The sequence below is a fragment of the Cynocephalus volans genome, chromosome 16 (assembly GCF_027409185.1).
Source record: "Cynocephalus volans isolate mCynVol1 chromosome 16, mCynVol1.pri, whole genome shotgun sequence".
NCBI lineage: Eukaryota > Metazoa > Chordata > Mammalia > Dermoptera > Cynocephalidae > Cynocephalus > Cynocephalus volans.
This window is the reverse complement of record NC_084475.1, coordinates 5,588,407-5,609,717: the sequence shown is the minus strand read 5'-3', so window position 1 is coordinate 5,609,717 and position 21,311 is coordinate 5,588,407. Positions and strand designations below refer to the sequence as shown.

Here is a 21,311-nt window from a genome sequence, read left to right as displayed (position 1 = left end):
AGAGTGTCTTCCTCCCACCCATGATTTTTTTAAAAAAATAAAATATTCTTTATTTTGTGTTTGTTTGATGCTTCCTTTGTTTAAATTTAGGGCATGTGTTCACAGCTGGGATACTGTATAGGTAGTGAGTGTTTCCCTCTCAGGACATCACATCCGGGGGCCGACCCGTGGCTCACTCGGGAGAGTGCGGTGCTGATAACACCAAGGCCACCGGTTCTGATCCCTATATAGGGATGGCTGGTTAGCTCACTTGGGAGAGCGTGGTGCTGACAACACCAAGTCAAGGGTTAAGATCCCCTTACCGGTCATCTTTAAAAAAAAAAAAAGGATATCACATCTGGAAGTACATAGTACTCAACTGTTCCTCATTAGTGATTTAATTTTGGCCACCCAGTCACGGTGGTGTCCTGTTTCTCCACTGCTAATTCTTTTTCTCCTTTGCAACTAATAAGCTGTGTGGGGAGATGGTTTTAAAACCATGCACATTTCCTGCTTCTCTTCAAAATTTCCTCCTAGATTTAGCATCCATTGATGATTTTTGCCTGATCCAATCTTTACTATAATGGTCACAGAATGAGTCCAGCAATTCCTCCACATGTACCAGTCAGCCTTGAGCATTATTCTGTAAGCAAGTGTTCCCCTTCCTTTGTTCCTTTGTTTCTTCCTTATTTATTCATTTATTAATTATTGCTAAGGGCTTGTGAATTCCTATTTTTCCTCAACGGCTTATCATTATTGTACCTAATTATTTGGGGATCTAATGTCTTCGGTTTGGACAGAGGGAGCTGCTTCGAGTTGGCTCCTGTGTCTTTGTGACACGCTCTATCTTCTATCTTTTCTTTCTTTTTTTTTTTTTAGCTCTTTTTTACTTTCTGGAATAACAAGATATGCCAGGCTTCTCTTGTACTTTCTATGTCGCAGCGTGGCATCAGCCATTTCTCTGAGAAGCCACGGTTCTTTTAGTGGGGAAAGGTATAAGATCAAGATCTGGGCACCAAGTATGCTCATTGCTACTGGGGTGTCTTTGCTTCTTGGCCCTTTCAGTGGAGAAAGCTAGAAAATATATGCATGTATACATCCATGTACCGACACATACCTACAAATACACGTACAATACATACATCCATCCATGTGTACACAAAATGTATGCGTATCTGTATGAGTTCACAACAATAATTTCAATTCCTATTAATCCCCCAGGGTTGTCTCTTGCTTGCTTCCTTTCTGTATTTGTATCTTCTTTCAGAGTGAGAGCTCTGACCCTCAATCATATCTACACATTGATTCATTTACTCAATCCAATAATAAATCTATAACAGTTTCCCAAGTGTTTCTTTTCACACATTCCACTAAAATAAGCAAATCTACTAAAAAGAGTTCAGTCTCTGTCCAAGGCGAGGGTATAAAAAGAGGGAAAAAAGAAAGAGTTCAGAATTTCTTTCCACTTTTATTCTCCATCCCTGCCCCCAACACGCACCTCGCCCTGTGCAAGACTGAGGGTATGTAGTCAAATGCTGTGTTCGTAAGTTACTTTTTTTTTAAAAAAAGATGACCGGTGAGGGGATCTTAACCCTTGACTTGGTGTTGTCAGCACCACGCTCTCCAAGTGAGCCATGGGCCAGCCCTATTCACAAGTCACTTTAACTAGTTTGTCTTAGTTCTTCCCTCCAGCCCCCTCCCTAGCATGCTTATGCTATTCATCTGAATACGATTACATTCATTTGTTTCAGTTTGATTTCAATTTTAGTATTTTTCCCCTTCTCATTTTTATTTTGTTTTTTGAATATGTAGAATATTAATATGCTCTTGAGTCAAAATATTACAAAGATGTATGTCCAGGGAAGTATCACTCACTCCCAAGTCATTTGCACTCCTTTCCTCCTCACCCCTTGCAGGTGACCAGCGTCATTATGTTGGAGTTAGCAGGATTGAAAGGATTGAAGCCATGTTGGGACCCAAAACCGCATGGGCTTTAGGAAAAAAAAAAAAGGACACAATTTTTTTTCTTAGTTAGCACACAATTCTCTGAGTTCCCTCTTTTCCCACGGTTATTTGACATTCTGAACCCAGGTTACGAGGCAAAATGACATTATTTACATAAATGTAAAGTTGTTTTCCAGTCAGCTTGGAGTTGCAAGCTTGCCACAAGAGACGTATTATCCAGATCCTGAGAAACCAAGGAAGACATGAGTGAAGCTGTGCTGATTCTACGCTGAAGTAGGACCCTAAGATCACATCAAGAATGAAAACAGGGGCCAGCCCGTGGCTCACTCGGGAGAGTGCGGTGCTGATAACACCAAGGCCACGGGTTCGGATCCCATATAGGGATGGCCGGTTCGCTCACTGGCTGAGCGTGGTGCTGACAACACCAAGCCAAGGGTTAAGATCCCCTTACCGGTCATCTTTAAAAAAAAAAAAAAAAAAAAAAAAAGAATGAAAACAGAAGCCAGAAGGATCCTTGGTGAGAATTTGCACCTGGCCCCTTACATGCCTCCCTCCCTCCTGCTTTTCACTTCCCACATTCCATTCCCTCAATCTCCTCTTTAAAAATCCTGTAACAATCTGAGTCTTGGAGATGGCTTTAGCCTGCCCATCCTCCTTCAAGTTTGCGGGAGAGATGGGTTAGCCTCACATCTCTCCTCGGGTCACCTGTATTCCTGAATAAAAGCCGACTTCCATGTTCACGAACATTAGACTTTTGGGTCATTTGTTTTTGTTTGGGGGCGGGCAGCCAGACTTGGGTTTGGTAACAAGAATTTGTCGAGCCTTAGCTAGGATCTGAATGCCCTGGGATAACAAGATTTTGGCAGGCCTCAGCCAGCAGCCGAATGCCCGGGGTTTTATAACAGATTTTGGCACGCCAAGCCAGGATTTTTGTTTGTTTGTTTGTTTGTTTGTTTGTTTGTTTTGTCTTTTTTTGTGACCGGTAAGGGGATCGCAACCCTCGGCTTGGTGTTGCCCGCACCGCACTCAGCCAGTGAGCGCACCGGCCATCCCTATATAGGATCCAAACCCACGGCCGGAGCGCTGCTGCGCTCCCAGGGCCGCACTCTCCTGAGTGAGCCACGGGTCAGCCCCAAGCCAGGATTTTTGTATGGGGCAAGCAGTCAGACCTGGGTTTAGTAACAATTATTTTCTGGTTTATCTTTCTAGTGTTTTTTTAATAAAGATAAGCAGATAGATGTATATATATATATTTTCCCCCTTTTTCTTAAACAACAGGTAGCATGCTGTTTTGCATTTTACTTTTTTTTTAAAAAAGATGACTGGTAAGGGGATCTTAACCCTTGACTTGGTGTTGTCAGCACCACGCTCAGCCAGTAAGTGAACCGGCCATCCCTGTATGGGATCCGAACCCGGGGCCTTGGTGTTATCAGCACCACACTCTCCTGAGTGAGCCACAGGCTGGCCCTGCATTTTACTTTTTTACTTAATAACATCTCTTGGAAATCAGTCCATAATAGTTCGCAGAGATGGTCTTCATTCCTTTTTACAGCTGCATAGTACTCCACATGGATACATATACTGCAGTTTATCCAACCAATCCTCTATGTTTGGACATTCGAGTAGTTTACAATATTTTGCAATTACAAATAATAAGTAATTAATAAACTTATGTATATGTATTTTCATATCATTGAGGTGTATCTGCAGGGTAAATTCTTAGAAGTGGGATTGCTAGGTTGAAGAGTAGATGCGTATGTAGTTTTGCTGGATACTGCCAAATTCCTCTCCATGGGTATTGCACCATTTTGTACTCCCACCACCAATGTATGGAAGTGCCTGTTTCCCCACAACTTCTTCAACTGATTGTATTGTCAAGTTTTGAATTTTTGTCTATCTGTTGGATGAAGAATTGTATCTCAGTATAATTTTAATTTGCATTTCTATTATTAAGTTAACCAATGTTTCATGTTTAAGGGCCATTTTTATATCTTTTTGTGAATTGTCTGTTCATGCTTTTTGCCCATTTTTTCTATGGGCTTTGGTCTTTTCCCCTCAAATTTTAAAAATTCTTAAAACATTAGGAGTATTAGCCTTTTATCTGAGATATATGGGCAAATATATCTTCCCAATTTGTTATTTCTCTTGTTTTTTGCCATGCAAAAGGTTTTTTATTTTCATGTAGTCAAATTTATAAACATTTGTCCTGTTCCTTTCTTTTTCTTTTTTTTTTTTTTTTTTTTTAGGACTTTTCACTTTCTCATATGCTTTTTTTTTTTTTAACGAGGACCGGTAAGGGGACCTTCACCCTTGACTTGGTGTTGTCTGCACCACACTCTCCCAAGTGAGCTAACCGGCCATCCCTATATAGGGATCCGAACCCGTGGCCTTGGTGTTATCAGCACCGCACTTTCCGGAGTGAGCCACGGGCCGTCCCTCTCTCTTATGCTTTGTAAAGGATATTTCTTTTCTTTAGCTTTGTGGTTGTTTTTTGGGGACAAGCTTTTCGTTAGCAGAAAACCTTTCATTTACATTTTTTGACTTTTTGCAATAGTTTTGTACAGATGTAAACCACTTTATTTCAAATCATTCCATGGACGGAATCCCTAATTTGAGTGTTTGCTGTCAGTTTTGCCCTCCTTTGTGCAGTTTAAGGATTTTGTTGGTGGGGGTGGGAGAAAGTTGGATGTGCCTCATTTCTACTTTCTTCCAGAGTCTTACATTTCCCCCTTTTTCTTTTACCATTCCTTCTTATAACTGATTCTTCCCCAGAAACACTTCTGCAAGGCTGCCACTCCTGGTCCCACACATTTTCAAGCCCTGTTCCTGGGGCCCCCAGGGCTGTGATCTACTGAGTCTCAACCTGTGTTAAGTATTTTGCATTCATTGTTTCACTTTTTTTCTCTCTTTTTATTGGTGGCTGGCCAGCACAGAGATCCCAACCTTGACCTTGGTGGACAAAGCTGTGCTCTAACCAACTAAGCTAACCAATCAGCCCCAGCCCCTTTTCTTTCTTTCGTTTTTGGCAGCGGTCCGGTACAGGGACCAAACTCTGGACCTTGGTGTCATCAGCACCACGCTCTAACCCACTGAGCTAACCGGCCGGCCCTTGTTTCTCTTTTTTCTTCCCGGAGGTTCTGTCTGTGCTTCCTGTAACTCCTCTTCTCCATCCTGCTCTGTCTCATGGAGGGCTTTAACCTCCCGTTCCTCGCCCTCCACACCCACAGGCTTATGGCGGTAGCAGGATCCCTGTTGGAAAATTTTCCCTCTACTTACAGGTAATTTGAAGTTGCAGTATTCTAGTAATGAAGACATGAACCATTTGTAGTTTTTATTTGTTCTACTTGATTTTATGGTTGTTTTGGGAGGGTGAGGAACAGATTTGTAACCAGGCTATTGCTATTGTTCCAGGCCCCAAAAGTTAAACATGCTTTTTTTAATAGACAGATACATGTCAGCTAGTTATGATGAAAACCATTGAAAACTAGCAATAGAAAGGTGGTGTCTTGAGTGATATTATCAATGGTTATAAATGGTAGTTGAAGTGGAGTTGCGTGTTGGGAGTGGCAATGAGATTAGCAAAGGTAACATATTGGGGCCAGCCCGTGGCTCACTCGGGAGAGTGCGGTGCTGATAACACCAAGGCCCCGGGTTCGGATCCCATATAGGGATGGCTGGTTCGCTCACTGGCTGAGCGTGGTGCTGACAACACCAAGCCAAGGGTTAAGATCCCCTTACCGGTCATCTTTTAAAAAAAAAAAAAAAAGTAACATATTGTCCATTAGTGGCTTTAGATTGTATCATTTGAGTTGAAAGTAAATGTCAAACGAAACAAGCATTTTCTTCAAGATTGGGAATACGAAAATTAACGCGAGCTATTATGGCTGCTACTGATCAATATAATTGTGATATTATATGTATATTTTGGTTTTCATCCATGGATCCCCCGCTTTTCTGTCTCGGAGCTGGCCATAAAGAAATTCTCTGACCTACCTTATCTGATTGTGGGTCATCTGCATCCTTTGTAATAGCCTTTATAATAAACCAGTAAATGTTAAGTATGTGTTTCCCCAAGTTCTGTGAGCCACTCGAGCAAACTATTCAAACCCAAGGAGGGAGTTGTAGAACATCTGATTTATAGCTGGTTGGTCAGAAGTTCCAGAGGCCTGGACTTGCAACTGGCATCTGAAGTAGGGGGCAGTCTTGGTGACTGAGCCCTCAACCTGTGGAATCTAATGCTATCTCCAGGTACATAGTGTCGGAATCGAATTGGAGGACACACAGCTGGTGTCCACTAGAGAACTGCTTGCTTGCTTGCTAGTGGGAGAAATCTCCACACATCTGGTCACAGAACTTGGTCTTCTGTGTTGATGATTGTTGCTGAGTAGGAGTATAGGAAATACACTATATAAGGGTTTTTTTCTATAATTTCTTAAATAGAAACTCTACAAATTGTTAGAATAAGAAAGCTCACTAAGTTGAATACAAGATCAACTTACAAAAAGCTGATTCCTTTATAGTAGTGGATGCTGAGCCAATAGCCATTTCCCTTCTTTGTTTTTTTGTGTCCAACCCCAGGAGAGAAATCATGATTTATATACAATGGTCTTGGCAAACTTATTCCCTTTACCAGATTCTAATTTTACCAGCATCACTTGCAGCTAGGAATGATTACATATGACCCACTCCTGGCCAATAATATGTCAGCAAAAGTCTGCCAGGGCCAGCCCATGGCTCACTCGGGAGAGTGTGGTGCTGATAACACCAAGGCCAAGGGTTTGGTTAAAAAAAAAAAAAAAAAAAAAAGGAAAAGAAAAAAAAGTCTGCCAGGTTGTACCTGAGATTTTCTTCTTTTTGCAAATGCCTTGGTCCTTTGAGCCTTTCCTCTTGTATAAAACAGGTAAATATGCCTTATCTTTTAAGACTGTAATGATGAAATGAGATTATTTCCATATTAAAATGCCCTATAAAAGCTAAATACAGAACAAACACTAGTATTATCTAAGATACAGAAATGATTTTGGGTGCAGATGTAGCATAGATCTGTATAAGTGCTATGAGCTAGCAATAAGTTTAGGGAGTGCCACTATACATAAGGAAATCCCTTTATCCAATCAAGTCTTTTCACTAAAAAACTATGAACTACCGTTGAATTTTGCTTCTTGTATAGCACCTTGTTCAGTGATATATTGTATTAGTCTGTTTTGTGTTGCTATAACAGAATACGTGAAACTGGGAAATTTATAAAGAACAGAGGTTTATTTGGCTTATGATTCTGGGACAGCCACATCTGATGTGCGCCTCAGTCTGTTTCTACTCATGGTGGGAAAACACAGGCAGGTGGTGGGTACAAGCAGATCACATGGTTAGAGGAAGCAAGAGAGAGAGAGGAGAGGTTCCAGGGTCTTTTTTTTTTTCAAAAAGATGACCGGTAAGGGGATCTTAACCCTTGACTTGGTATTGTCAGCACTACGCTCTCCCAGTGAGCCAACCAGCCATCCCTATATAGGGATCCGAACCCGTGGCCTTGGTGTTGTCAGTACCACACTCTCCCAAGTGAGCCATGGGCCGGCCCTTTCAGGGTCTTTTAAACAACCAGTTCTCACAGGAACTAATAGAGCAAGAACTCACTCACTCACTACCCCCACCCCCAGAGACAGCATTAATCCATTCATGAGGGATCCTCCTCCATGACTCAAACAGCTCCCGACACTGCCCACATTGGGCATCAGATTTCCCCATGAGTTCTAGGAGGACAATACATTCAAACCCCATCATGTATTAACTGACAAAGTACTGAGAAAAATCTAACACCTCAGATAACATGTTCTTTGGGTGATTTGAAGATGGTTATGCCATCTGCTGTAAGTCTTAGATCAGGGTTGCAAAATCTTTTCTACAAAGTCAAGTAGTAAATATTAAGGCTTTGCAGGCCATACTGTGCAACTACTCAACTCTGTCACTGAAGTGAGGAAACAGCTATAGACAATATGTGAACAAATGGGAATGGCCATGTTCCAAAAAAATGACATAGGCAATGGGCCAACTTGGCTCACGGGCCATAGTTTGACAACCCCTGTTCTACATCTAAAGTACACTATTGTGCAGTGAACTCGTCTCACAGAAATCATGTCTCGGAACTAACCCAGTCAGTTTTCCATAACATCATCTCCACCCAATTAATGCCAAGGTATATTTGCATAGTGGTTTAGTTTTACTGAACACTTCCACCATAATTTAACACATTAATTAGAGCCTCATAAAAGTCCTCTGTGAGCTACTAAGGGTAGATCTTCTTTGTACTGATAAGAAAAAGGTTTAAGTGAACCGGTCAAGGTCAGACAGCAACTGAGGGGCAAAAATCTACATTTCCCAGATACCAGTTTAGTGCTTTTAAAAAATATATGGTCAGAAACTTTAATTCTACTCCATTGTTCTTAGCTCCACTATTCCTTTTCTTATTCAAACTTCAGTGAAGTATTACGCATTTTCAAGACCTCAATTTTCTCTTCAAGTACAGCTTTTAGCCCCAAATTGAAAATTCTGTTTTGATGGTGTTGACAGACTCTTTCCTTTGGCCAAAAGTTTAGTCAAGCTCCCCTTAGTCCTTTCTAAGTGGGCCTGACCTTTGGGTTCCCTGTGGGTCTTTGCAGAATCCAGTCTGAGCACGAATTCTGCTAAATCAGTTTGGCAAACATCCCCCACCCTTGACATAGACCTGGCTGGCATTCCTTCTGCTATGATTCTATCAAGTCAGTTTAGCCAGACACCCCTATCCCTGATGTTTTCTCTTAGTAATTTTCCATGCACTGCCCCACCCCGCTCCTTGGTTATAAATTTCCCTCCCGCTTGTTGGAGTCAGCATCAAGTCTAATCTCTCCCTCCCACTCTCACTGCAGTGCTTCCTATACCTATCAGCATGGCCCCCTTTGAATAAAGTCTGCCTTATCATCTTTAGCAAGTGTCATAAATAATTTTTTCTTTAACAGTGTTGAATATAAGAAGAGTGCTCCTAACAGGGGAAACTGGTACTAAAGCATGCAAGAACTAAAGAAAAACTGAAGATTTAAAATTTTCTACTTTAAAGCAAATGCTAGTCACTCAAAGAGGGAAACTTCCTATTTCAGTGTGAGACGAGTAGAGAAGTAGGATACAGATCAAAGCCCCATCAAAGACTACACATATGATAGATTCGAACATGTGATAAATAATAAAGTTTCCTCTGTAAAACCTGGATTTCTGTGATACTCTATAGTAGACTATTTAAAATGCTAGAGAGGACACAGTTAATGTTAGACATGATTTAAAATATCCAGAGGAAGTCCAAAATTAAATACAAGGTTTTGAACACACGCTAGGGCCAAAAGTGTCCAGCTGTATCACTTAATAACAGAACCTCAGTTTTCTCTATAGTAAAACAGAGTAATACTTACCTTATTGGGTTGTTTTGAGGATTGAAAATACTGAACAAAGTATTGTAGTACACACAGCAGAATCTCATTAACCACAACTATTTAACAAGCTTGCACTCATAATGTTTTGAGGATTGAAAATACTGAACAAAGTATTGTAGTACACACAGCAGAATCTCATTAACCACAACTATTTAACAAGCTTGCACTCATAAAGAAAATTAAAATCTATACCAAACCTTCATGAACCATGAATTAGCAGCTAAGCAAGCCAAAGAATACTTCCATGTCTAAGCTTCTATTTATCCTTGATCAGGTGACACTAAACGGCAGGCCCTACGGAAGGTTATAAGCCTGAGTTGTTCCGTAGGATCTGCCCAACTCACCCCACTTCATGTGTTTTTCCCTGTTGCTGCCCTTTCTTCAGCTCTCAATGTAACCCTTCAGCTTTCTACACTTTTTTCTTTTTTTTTTTTTTTTTTTTTTTTTTTTTAAAGATGACCGGTAAGGGGATCTTAACCCTTGACTTGGTGTTGTGAGCACCACGCTCAGCCAGTGAGCGAACCGGCCATCCGTATATGGGATCCGAACCCGGGGCCTTGGTGTTCTCAGCACCACACTCTCCCAAGTGAGCCACGGGCCGGCCCTACACTTTTTTCAAGTTACCAAAAAAACCCAGATTTTCAAACTAGAGTAAAATTTAGTTTCTATATTTTACATCTTTCAGATCTTGATTTTTAAAATAAATTCTAATTGGAACAGAAAACTTTTGTGTCCCTTCTAAAGGAATTTCAGAAATCACATGATCAAAGAATAAACAGTTGACTTGCAAAGTTGCAGCTGCTGGTAAAGAAAGGGCTTCTGTAGTTTGAAAAAAGTATATTCTAAAAATTACCATTGTTTTTGTCATATTTATTTTGAATTCCAAATAGTACTAAAAAAGGGTTTGAACTTTAAAAAAATATTTATATATTAAAAGAGAATGTAAGTTTTTAAAAAAAAACTAGAGAAACATTGCCCTAGACTTTTGTGGTACATAAAAGCCTAACCTTTCATCATTATTTTTCTGTGCCTTAGTATAAAAATACAGATGGCACAGCTCTATACAGCTTTAACAATTTGGTTATAAATTGCTTTCAAAAGTAATTTATTTGGATTTTCCATATCCTTTAATGAATTGCAAATATATTAACAGAAAAGACCCCCCCCCCACCATCAAAGGCTGTACAATTTCTGAAATGAGTCAGGAGAAGCAAAAAGAAGACACAAAATTACATTGTTTCAATGCAAATAGAACACACATCACACCCACACTTGCATTTTCGTAGGTTTTCACAAAGAAAACAGGTCACCATATTTCTCAGTGAAGACCCGTACTATACTCTGGCTAATCAGAGACTTCCAAACTTTTTTTCTTCAAAAAGGGCATTTTTAATAGACTAAATACTGGTTATCACTGAGTTTTTGTTTAAGGTACAACAGCAGCATGGTTCAAATGTTACTTGCAGTTCTTGGAAAAAATAAAAATTTTAAACTAATGAAATACAGAGAAAGTAGGGACCACCTTTCATTATTTTGAGTACCATTGTTCTCTTGAAAAAATATTCCAGCCTTCTAAAATGCCAGAGTTAAGAACCACTTCCAAGGGGGAAGAAATCCAATGCTACAACATAACTTCTGAACAAAAGTGTGTGTATGCATACATATATATGTGTGAAAAGCTTAAACAGAAAAAAGGATGTCAAAGTACTTAGTATTTTTCACTTCCTTCAAAGTAATTTCTGAAATTTGAAGCAAACATTTTGCTTGATCAAAATGTGTTTCTTCTTCTGGTTGTTTGATCCCCATTTCATGCAAAATATAAAAAGTAAAAAGAGCCAGAAATAGTTACTTAGGTGGGAAATAAGGCTTCAAATACTTAAATGACTTTGAAAGTAGGCATGCGGAAAAATGAAATCAGGCCAAGCTTGGGCTGAGAGTGTCAGTCAGTCAGCCAGCCACCGCCATGGTGCACCTTCCACAACTATCCTTCTATCGTTGGTCTCAAAATCAGTATCAGAAAAACTCTCACCTCTGGCACAGGACATAAATTCCTACTACAAAAAGACAGCTAATTATACTTCAGCAAATTATGCTCTGAGCTTAGCTTTCTCCAGGCTTTGTAACATAGAACTCAAGTTGAAGCTTTCTATGAAACCCTATATTTGATACTGTTATACAGCTGACTTATGATTTGCCAATTAAAAACATAAAATAATCTAAAACTAAATATTATAGAACTAATGGATAATAAAATGGAATATTTGTTAGAATCCAAGTGCTTAACCTTTGGGAATTCTTCATATTTATTTATTCCCAACCTTTCCTTTTCCTTATCAATTATTTTTTTGGACAGCACATATACATAAACTTAGGTAGGAAATTTTGTTAAATATCTCTCTGGCACCCAATACCTCATCCAAGACTCAGACTTGAATTAATTTATAATGGTATCTAATCCATGTTCAAATGAGATTAACAGTAAATGAGAGAAAATTACTGAGTTTACAGGCTAAAATTTTTTTGGTATCTTTTGTAATCCACCTTATTTTCACAGCTTGACTAACAAATACAGGTAACCAGTTGATAAGTTCGTCCTTCATCAAATAATTCAAAATAATAACTGTAGGCCTGTCCTTTGTAAGAAACTATATATAATTTGTAATATTCTGACATTGGCACTTAATAAAATGTTAACAACTAAAGTTTCTTTAAAAATTTCGTACATTACAATAAAAAAATGGTACATAATTTAAGACTGTTTAAACCTGTTACTGTGAAATTCCAATAATTCCCATTTTATATGCATAATTAGATCTTTAAAATTGTGGCCATTTCCCAAAGACACCAACCTATATTATGACAGACTCAAGAGAGAACTTGTCCCCTTCATGAGAATGTTTTTTTTTTTTCTCCTCAACCTGAAAATTTCCAATATCCTAGACCTAATTACTCTCAGTAAATGTTTTGGTGATTCACACCACTGAAAATAATCTGGAGCAGAGAGCCAAAAAGAATGGAAATGACCTCAACCAAAGGTAACCATACATTCTTGCGCTCTGCTTAAACACTTAGAAAAGTCAAATGGACACTATCTTGAACAATATAGATTCGAGGTTATGGTACAATTCTGATTATATTAAGGCTTTCACTATCATGATCTCTTAAAGATTCTCCACTTTAGTGTTCTCATACTGAATTCTTGTGGTGAACTTAAATGGTTATTAAGGGTCTTGTTTTGGCTTTTCAGTGGGGAACCACTCTATCATCTCTCAATGTTAAAGGTGATCCCATAGAGCTCAAAGAGAAGAGGCAATATGGTAAGGACCAGTTTTAAAGATTGCAATACCAATACAACAATGATCAACACTTTGAAGCAAGATTAATAAATTAAAATTCTTGGTTAGACATTAAAGCATTCTTGCCAAGAATAAGTGTACACTATATGGAGGGATATTTGATTCCAACATATGAGCCCCAATATGACCATTACATTTGTTTATAGGAGACACTGCAAGTTTAAGGTAATTTACATTCCTTGGCAATCAAGTTACTCTGTTATAGGCAATGTCTTTTATTGTTCCATCTGGCACTTGCTAACACCATTCTTGAAGAACCTAGAAATGAAGGTCTGTCACTCTGTTTATCAGGAACAGAACCAAATAAAAACAAAATTTTGGAAAAAGGACCAAGAAATTCTGGTTCATTGCTATTTTCCATACCTATTGGTTCCTTCAAGATAAAACATAACTCTTCCTTCCATGATAGCTTTCCAACAAAGGGAGATTAAAGAAAAAAAGAAAAAAAAGTTCCCCACCCTACCCCCCTAAATTGCCATTCATACTGGTAAAAGAGCCAGTCTCGTTAGCAGCTAAATATTGCACTGCCTTTCTTTCTGTGTACCGTCAGTGTCCAATGAAAGTGGCACACTCATGGTATAAGTGATGGACGATGACACTGTAGGCTCAAGAGTGAAGACTCAGTATATGGAAGGACAAGAAACATGTCAGCACTAGTCACACATCCAGTTGCAAGAGTCTGATTTCCAGAAGTTAAAATTCATCACTTTCAGCTGCATGAAGTTGTGTGTCGTCTGCATCTGTCATGCTGCTTTCCTGGGATTCATCAGTTCCCACTTTAAAAATAAAACAAAAGTCTACAGTAAGGTATCAGAAAAAATATCTTTGTGGTTCATGAAAACAAGCGAGGAAAAACTACTATATTGTAGTCAGAGAGATGTGACCCTAATAAAGGTCCATAAAAATCCTGATATCTTTAAATAAAATGCAATTCGAGTTCCTTATTTTACAGCATGTCTAAATTAGTTTATTGTATTTAACTTTCAAAACTGCCTCTCCCTAATGAATTCCTTATTCCTGCCCTAGAAATTTAGAACTGGTTCTCTGAGACATAAAAAAAGGCTGACATTTCCCCCAAACCCAGTTACTCTACTTTTAAGACATTCCCTGCTAGTCCACAGAAAAATGAAGGTTCTTCAAAAGGTTCATGGAAAGATTCATATAATCTTTTAATTCTATTTTCCACAAATATTTTGAAGTACACTTGTATAGAATATAACCTTCAGTTTACAAAGGGTTTTTGAGATTATATTATAGAAATTATAACTTTAGGGGCCAGCCCGTGGCTCACTTGGGAGAGTGTGGTGCTGATAACACCAAGACCACAGTTCAGATCCTTATATAGGGATGGCCGGTTTGCTCACTTGGGAGAGCGTGGTGCTGAAAACACCAAGTCAAGGGTTAAGATCCCCTTACTGGTCATCTTTAAGAAAAAAAAAAGAAGAAGAAAAGAAAAAAAGAAATTATAACCTTAATTAAAGCTTTTTACCAAGTTTTCTGGAACAAAGGCATCTAATCAGAATTTATCTTATCAGAAATTTCTCAATTCTCTTATTAAAAAATATTGATACATTAAGTCTTGATTCTCACTAGTTATTTTAAGACATAGACTCAATTTAAGGATAGAGTATTGCCTTAAACTGTGATTCTTTGTTCTCTCTTTCCTTGACACCTAAATTTATATATTTTAGGCATATATTTGGATTTTGGATTTGCCAGAGCTACATAGAATTTGTTTTGTTTTGTTTTTGGCAGTATGGGGATCTGAACCCTTGACCTCAGGGTCATAACACCGCATTCTAATCAACTGAGCAAACCAGCTAGCCTAGAGCTACATAGAATTTGAATAGCCACCACTATCTGACAATACTTTAAAATGTGCATAAGTTTATTATTCATTCACTGAGCACTTCTAATGTTTTAAACATACCTGCACATCTATCATCTTCCCCTCCATACTACATTCCTGTGAAGCAGTACTGGTTACATATTCAAATATAAATTGAGGCTCAGGTAAAAATCAGCAATGAATTTATCAAAGTCACACAGCCAACTGAGACTAATTACCTGACTTCATGTGTACTTTGTTATATCACCCTGTTCAATTTCCCTAAAGTTCCATTTAGTATAAAGAGAACACCACAGAAAAATAAAATAAAAAAGCAGCCCACAAACCCTTATGCAAAAGGTAGCTTTCTGAATACTCAGATCATTTGTATGATACTCACTGATTTGTTCTTCTTGGGTTATTGGCTCCTCATCATCTGGAAGATAGCGTTTATCAATTGCCTCTTTAATCTGGTTATTGGCTCCTTTAGGATCTAAATCCATAGCCCAAGAGAAATTCATCAGGGCAAGGTGTGTTTGACCTAACTTCTTGTAAACCTAAAAATAAACAGCAACACTACATTTTTCATTAAGTTGTGAGCTTCAACTATAAAATCTTAAACATTTATAATTTATATTAGGCTCCTGACTTCCTTTTAATATATTCAAATATTAGGTAATCTATCTGTCAGGTACTGATAAATCTCACTCTGACTGCAACAATAACAATGTGAAGAAATGGACTACAAAATGCTTGAATAACATTCATTTACACTGATTTTAAATGGAGTTTTATCAACTCTTAACACCTGTCCATGGTTCCCAGACATTTTAACCAATTGGCATCTGGGGGCCCAGTCTATGAAGTCCTGACTAGCCTGGCCTAACCTGGCCTTGAGAATCTCAGAAGCCATTTTTTCTAATCAAGACAACACTGGGCCACTAATGTTCTTTTGGGGGATTTCTAAGTATTTTATTGAGAATTGGAAGCTAAGGGCTTTCCATGTGGTAGTCTTAGTTATAAACTCATTATTGGCCTTGGGCTGCAAATGCTAATCTACCTCCAGGATTAGGATTATGGGGTGTGTGTTCTTACTCTCTCATTAGGATATCATCTTCTCTTTTCTTAAATTTTAAATATATATATATATATTTGGTAGTTGGCCAGTACAGGGATCTGAACCCATAACCTTGGTGTTATAAGGCTGTGCTCTAAACAACTTCATCTTCTTAAATGTTAGAAATAAATCCATTATTCCCAGAGCACTTAGTTCAGAGCTCTAGTTGAATTTGCTCAGTAGATGTTATACAATAAGTATTATACTTTTTCTTCAAAAGTTAATATTTGCTATGAAAGTCACAGTTTAGGGCCATGGCCCCAATCTTTACCTTTCCTATTAAGAAGTAAACGAGGGATTCTTTGGGAACAATTTGTTTCAATTCTTCAAGTTCTTGTAAAGCAGACTGAAAAAGGCAAAGACAAACCTTAGTGTAGCAAAGTTTCACAACGTTTTGACTAAGCAAGTATTTTTATTTATTAAATTTCCCAAATCACCTTAACAAAAGCTAACTAGATCTTAATCAGTGTACTTTCTTATTGCATTAATTCTTGTTGTTGAGAAAATAAAATGCATGAAAAACACACATAACAATAGGAACTAAGAAATGGCAGGCACTCACCAGAGTACATTGACAAAACACACATACACACAACAAAAAGTCAGCAAGAAGAGTGACATTGTTTAACACGTTTGCAAATCCCTGGTTAATAAAAAGCTGGATTTTCTCATGTGCTTCTATATTCAATCTGTTTTAATATCAAATGTCATGTAGCCTTTGGAAAATTCCACTGCCCATTCATGACAGAATGAGAGTGGAAAAGTAAATAACATCTGGATATTATTATGAAAATAGTTTTGACCTCCTGGACTCCTTGAAAGGGTTTTGGAGACTCCCAGAAGTTTCCAGAATACACTTTAAGAACCACTACTAAAGAAATCTGAAACAGGATGACAAACTCCAATCCTTCTCTACTGCTACAATACACACAGTTCAGAATTTATATGTGTCTTCTTTCTGATTATATATTATTACTATCAAAATTTCATGAAATTATCATGCCTCTGCCTAGCCCAGATAATCTAATTACAAAGGCTCATTGAGAAATAGTGTCTAACATGGCATCAGAGTTCTTAATTTTGCCCTAAAAGACTCAAGACTTAAATGACCAGATATCAGTACAATACATTAATTAGGGTGATGGCTAGCAATGTTTTAGCCACAGAGGTAGAGGTGGTTCTTTTATACCATTTCATTTCCATTTTGGAGCCAGGAAACGAATCTGTAACTTTTCTTTATGCCCTTTTCATATAGTCATCTACCTATATCCAATTTGTGCATGAAAGTCGGCCTCATAATTTAGCTAAGGCCCAACCTCACACCCCAAAATGGCTATAACTATATATCACAGCCCAGACAACTGATCAAATTTGGGCTTCTTGAAGGAAGTACAGGGCTGATTTATATGGCATACCTGGTAGGTAGGTGTATTGGCATTAAAATGGCTTTAAGAATAACAAACTGAATAAAATCCTTCAATTGAAGAAACTGACTATATATTTAAAGAAGTCCAATAAAGCAAAATCATAAAAACAAATATTGAATTACAATAACAGCATCTCAAAGAGCAAATTAAAAGTTGAAAAGTTTTTATGCAATTTAAAAGATGTTTTTTTAAAAATGACAAAAACAGTAGGACTAGAAATCCACTACTTCATAAAGAAAATAGAGTAAAACTAGAAGAATTATTGAATAAATGACAAAGATTAAATTAAATGTTTCATCCCTTTATGTATCTTTATTAGTCTTAGAAAAAGTTAAGATAGAACTGGTTTGGTATTTTTCAATTTCAGCAGATTTCAAGGTGTACTGGAAGAAAAGATTTCTAGGGAAAGAGTGTATTAAAATGGATTATTTGGCCCAAATTTTTCTGAGAACTTATATTTTAGGTATTTTTAGTAATAAGTAAGTTTTTACTTTTTAGTATGAACATGAATTTATTAAAAAAGAAACCTGAACTTTAAATCAGAATTTTGGTTTCATGGTTTATGACTGAATAAGTTATAACAAAAATCCTATGTCACTTTATGTCTCTTCTCTTTCTCAGTTTTCCTTATATTCTTTCCTCAATATGTTTGTAAGGCTATAGACCCATAATTTGAAAAACAGAATGAGAATTAAAGAGAGAAACACATCAGACTAGATCCAGTCTCCTTGTTACAAGCTCTCACAACTCACTATGCTTTGCCTTTATGTACTCAACATGTACTATTTCTGTGATTATTTGGTTAACATTTTTTCTTGCATTAGAGGGGTACTAGTTAAGCTCCTCAAAAGCAGGAATGTGACTGCTTTTCTCCACACTATATTCCTAGTGCCTGACACATAGTAGGTCCTCAATAAATATGTGCTGAATAATGCACACACATTCGTCACCTGTTCACTTATTTTAGTCCTAAGAGGATGATTTAGGTCTTACCTTAAAGATAACCTCCTGATGAAACAACTGCCTTTCTATATATGGAATCTTTACAAGGGATAATCACATATTCCTAAATATTCATATCCCCATCCTTCCTATGAATATTTCATAAAGAAATAAAAGTACAAAAGAAAATAAAATTGATAAGCTTTTGAAAATGGGGAAAATGAACTGCCTCAAATAAAAAGTATAAATAACTTTTAGTTTATTAAAAAAGGAATACAAAATAAATGAAAATAATAAGTAATACAACTTAAGCAATATAATGCTGAGGACTACTAAGATATATATCTTACCTTATATTTTTCATTTGCAAATAAAACTGAGGCTCTATGAAATTTGCATAGAGGGTTCTTGGGATCAATAACAATGGCTTTGTTTAGGGTATCCAAAGCCTTCTCAGATTTTTTCAGTGCATGCTGAACCTATAAGAAATAAAAATCATGTTAATGCTCCCTCCTGATATTTATGAAGAAAAGTGAGAACCAAATAATGTGACTCAAAACCAATATAAAAATAACAAAACTCTAGAGATAAGATTGGACGGTCTAATGGATTGTGTACTGGGTGTTAAGTGAACTTTGTAACTAATTACCAAATGATTAATAGATTATCTCCAAAATCTCTTCCAATTCTAGTTGAATAGGTTCGCTTTAAAGATGAGAATATCCAAGTCCAGAGATGTTAAACAAGCTCTGGGGTCAAAATCTAGGTCCTCTGGCTCCTAGTCCACCATTATATATCCATAATGATAACCAAGATTCTATCTTTAGAGCAGGTATTTGGTTACATTTAAGTCTAACAGGCAAGCAAAACCTTGCTTTTCCCTTCACAAGAAAAACCTGTACTATTTAGCCAGATAATATTCACATTTCAACACGTTTATTATGATCCTTTAAATATTAGGCATTTCAAAAATATGTTCAAGGAACCCCTTCTTACCGACTCTTTTAATCAGAACAATTACACTTTTACCTATTTTAGGAATTATTTGAAAAATGGTTCTTCTACTTTACATAACTGAAAACCATTGATCTCTAATACTGGGAAGCAAGTAATTTAAGGTATTTTAAATAACTTTAAAAGATTAAAAAAATCACCACGTTTCCCTATTAATTCATGTGCATATAACCAAATTCTGCTGTATTTCTCTTGGACAAACTATATGTTAAAAATAAAATGGGGTGAATGGATGTGGCTATGGAACTTTAACAAATATTGTCATAAGAATGTGAGAGTAGGTACTGCCAATGTCTGGTTGCTAAACTCATCTACGCAATGATCTTTGTAGAAGGTTATTACTATATGTGGCCAAATATTCTGTCCACAGGATCAAGACCCTAAATATTAGTTCCTTAAAAGAGAAAAGCATACTCTCTTATCCGAAAACGTCTTCAAATAAACCACTCAAATTTTTAAAACAAACTGTTCCACAAAAACTTTAGAAGAATGCTACTTTAAAAAATGTCCAATGTTCACTAAAAGTGTCAAGAGATATTCTCTCCCAAAAATAAATAGTGAAATTCCAAAGTAACATAATTTTCTTAAATTGTATGCCTGTTCTCACAAAAGCCAAACTTGCTAAGACAAAGAGAAAGAGGAGGTGATGGAAGGTAAGAAAGACAGGGAGCGAGGTGTGAGAGGATGAGAACAAGAACTTAGATTAACACACTTACAGAAAACTAATAAATGAGATTTTAAAAAGCAAACATACCTGTTTTTCTCCTATCAAAGTACAATTTATTATCAGATACGTTAAAAAAAAGTAAATATAAAAATGGTAATTCACATCACCTTATAAGAATTTTAATTAGTTATGACACACCTGTGTCACTCAGAGGCTTAAACACAGGGAACCACTTGCTTGAAATATTACCTACTTAATTTAGGGCCTAAATATTTTTTCTTTCGTTTTTTTCTTTGCTCATCTCTTTCTAGGAGCTAAATATTAACATAAGGGAAAGAGCTTCCAAAAGTCTGAAGTATTTAATTTGAATCACATAACAACCCTATGATGTAAGCATGGCGGTATTACTTGTCATTCATAAGGTAGAAGCTCAGAGAAATTAAGTGACTTGCCCAAGGGATGAAGGCACTCCAGCAGTATTTCTTTATGCCAAGCCAAAAGGTGATGTTTTTGGCTGTAAAAGTCTCCAGAATACTGTTTCAACAACAATTTAAAAAGCTCCTTCTCTACAGACTGTCAAGTTTTTAACTGAGAAAACACTCCCTTTCCAGACGCTGATGAACCTATAATTTCAGAGCAAATTCTGCTAAATGGAGGATATTCTCAATTCTATTTTTTATATTAAAATGTATAAATATTTCAGCCCCCCCAAAATAAAAAGCCCCAATTTTCATTATAGCAATTAAATCAATAACAAACATGTTTCAAAATGGAGATTAACAGAGCAATGTTTAGAAAGCTACTTACTACTCCAATGTGGCAAAGTAAAACTGAACTTTGAGGGTTGATATCAAGTGCTTTCTGGAAATGCATTTCTGCAAGGCTGAATTTTTCTTGCTTGTAATAAATCATTCCTAAACCATACCTGATTGTATAAAACAAAGTATAAGTTTAGTGATATGAACTTTTGGTTGCTAATTTAGTTCAACTAATTTAAGAATATGTATGGAATCTGGCGTTTTAACAAACTAGTGGAAAAATACTGGTAGTCTTAGAGGGGAGGCAAAAACTATCAGTCATGATAAAAATCATTAAAGCATTTTAGAAGAGTCACTTTCACAAGTAAAAACAATAAATCAAATCAGTCAATCAAATAAAACTGTGGTAATGGGGAAAAAAGAAACCACATCCTTAAACCCACCACTACAATCTTGATTTAATAGCTAAGTTTTACTGAGTGGTTATCATGAATATGCCAAGAACTTTGCTAGATTCTTTATGTGAATTATCTCATTTAATCCTAGGAGGAACCAAGGAGGTAGGTATTATAATCATTTCCATTTTCAAATAAGGAAACTGAGGCTAAGAGAAATTAAATAACTTGCTTAAAGTTATATAGCTAATAAGGATTCTAACCAGCTCCTTCCTTCCTTTATGATTGCAAAGCCTCAACTCCGAACAAAGCTATTTTCATATTCTTTGTCTAAATGCATATATATTTTATAATTATAGATATGCAACATGTAGTGTCATGTTTGGCTTTCCTTCCCCCCACTTACTCT

The 21,311-nt window shown here is 36.9% G+C and overlaps 1 protein-coding gene across 5 annotated transcripts in view; it reads right to left on the bottom strand.

The window, feature by feature from the left end:
* Window positions 1–10,474: 10,474 nt before the first annotated feature.
* The window catches only part of CDC27 (cell division cycle 27), a 64,447-nt gene continuing 53,610 nt past the window's right edge, over window positions 10,475–21,311 (bottom strand). For 3 of the 5 annotated variants that reach the window (XM_063080575.1, XM_063080576.1, XM_063080579.1), the window contains 5 exons: window positions 20,557–20,674; window positions 18,419–18,547; window positions 15,971–16,045; window positions 14,983–15,139; window positions 10,475–13,530 (listed from right to left, as the gene is read on the bottom strand). In XM_063080575.1, coding sequence (XP_062936645.1) covers window positions 13,448–13,530; window positions 14,983–15,139; window positions 15,971–16,045; window positions 18,419–18,547; window positions 20,557–20,674 — 562 coding nt within the window. In that variant the 3' untranslated portion in view covers window positions 10,475–13,447. The remainder of the gene's footprint in view (window positions 13,531–14,982; window positions 15,140–15,970; window positions 16,046–18,418; window positions 18,548–20,556; window positions 20,675–21,311) is intronic. The other 2 variants (XM_063080577.1, XM_063080578.1) reach the window with 1 other exon arrangement.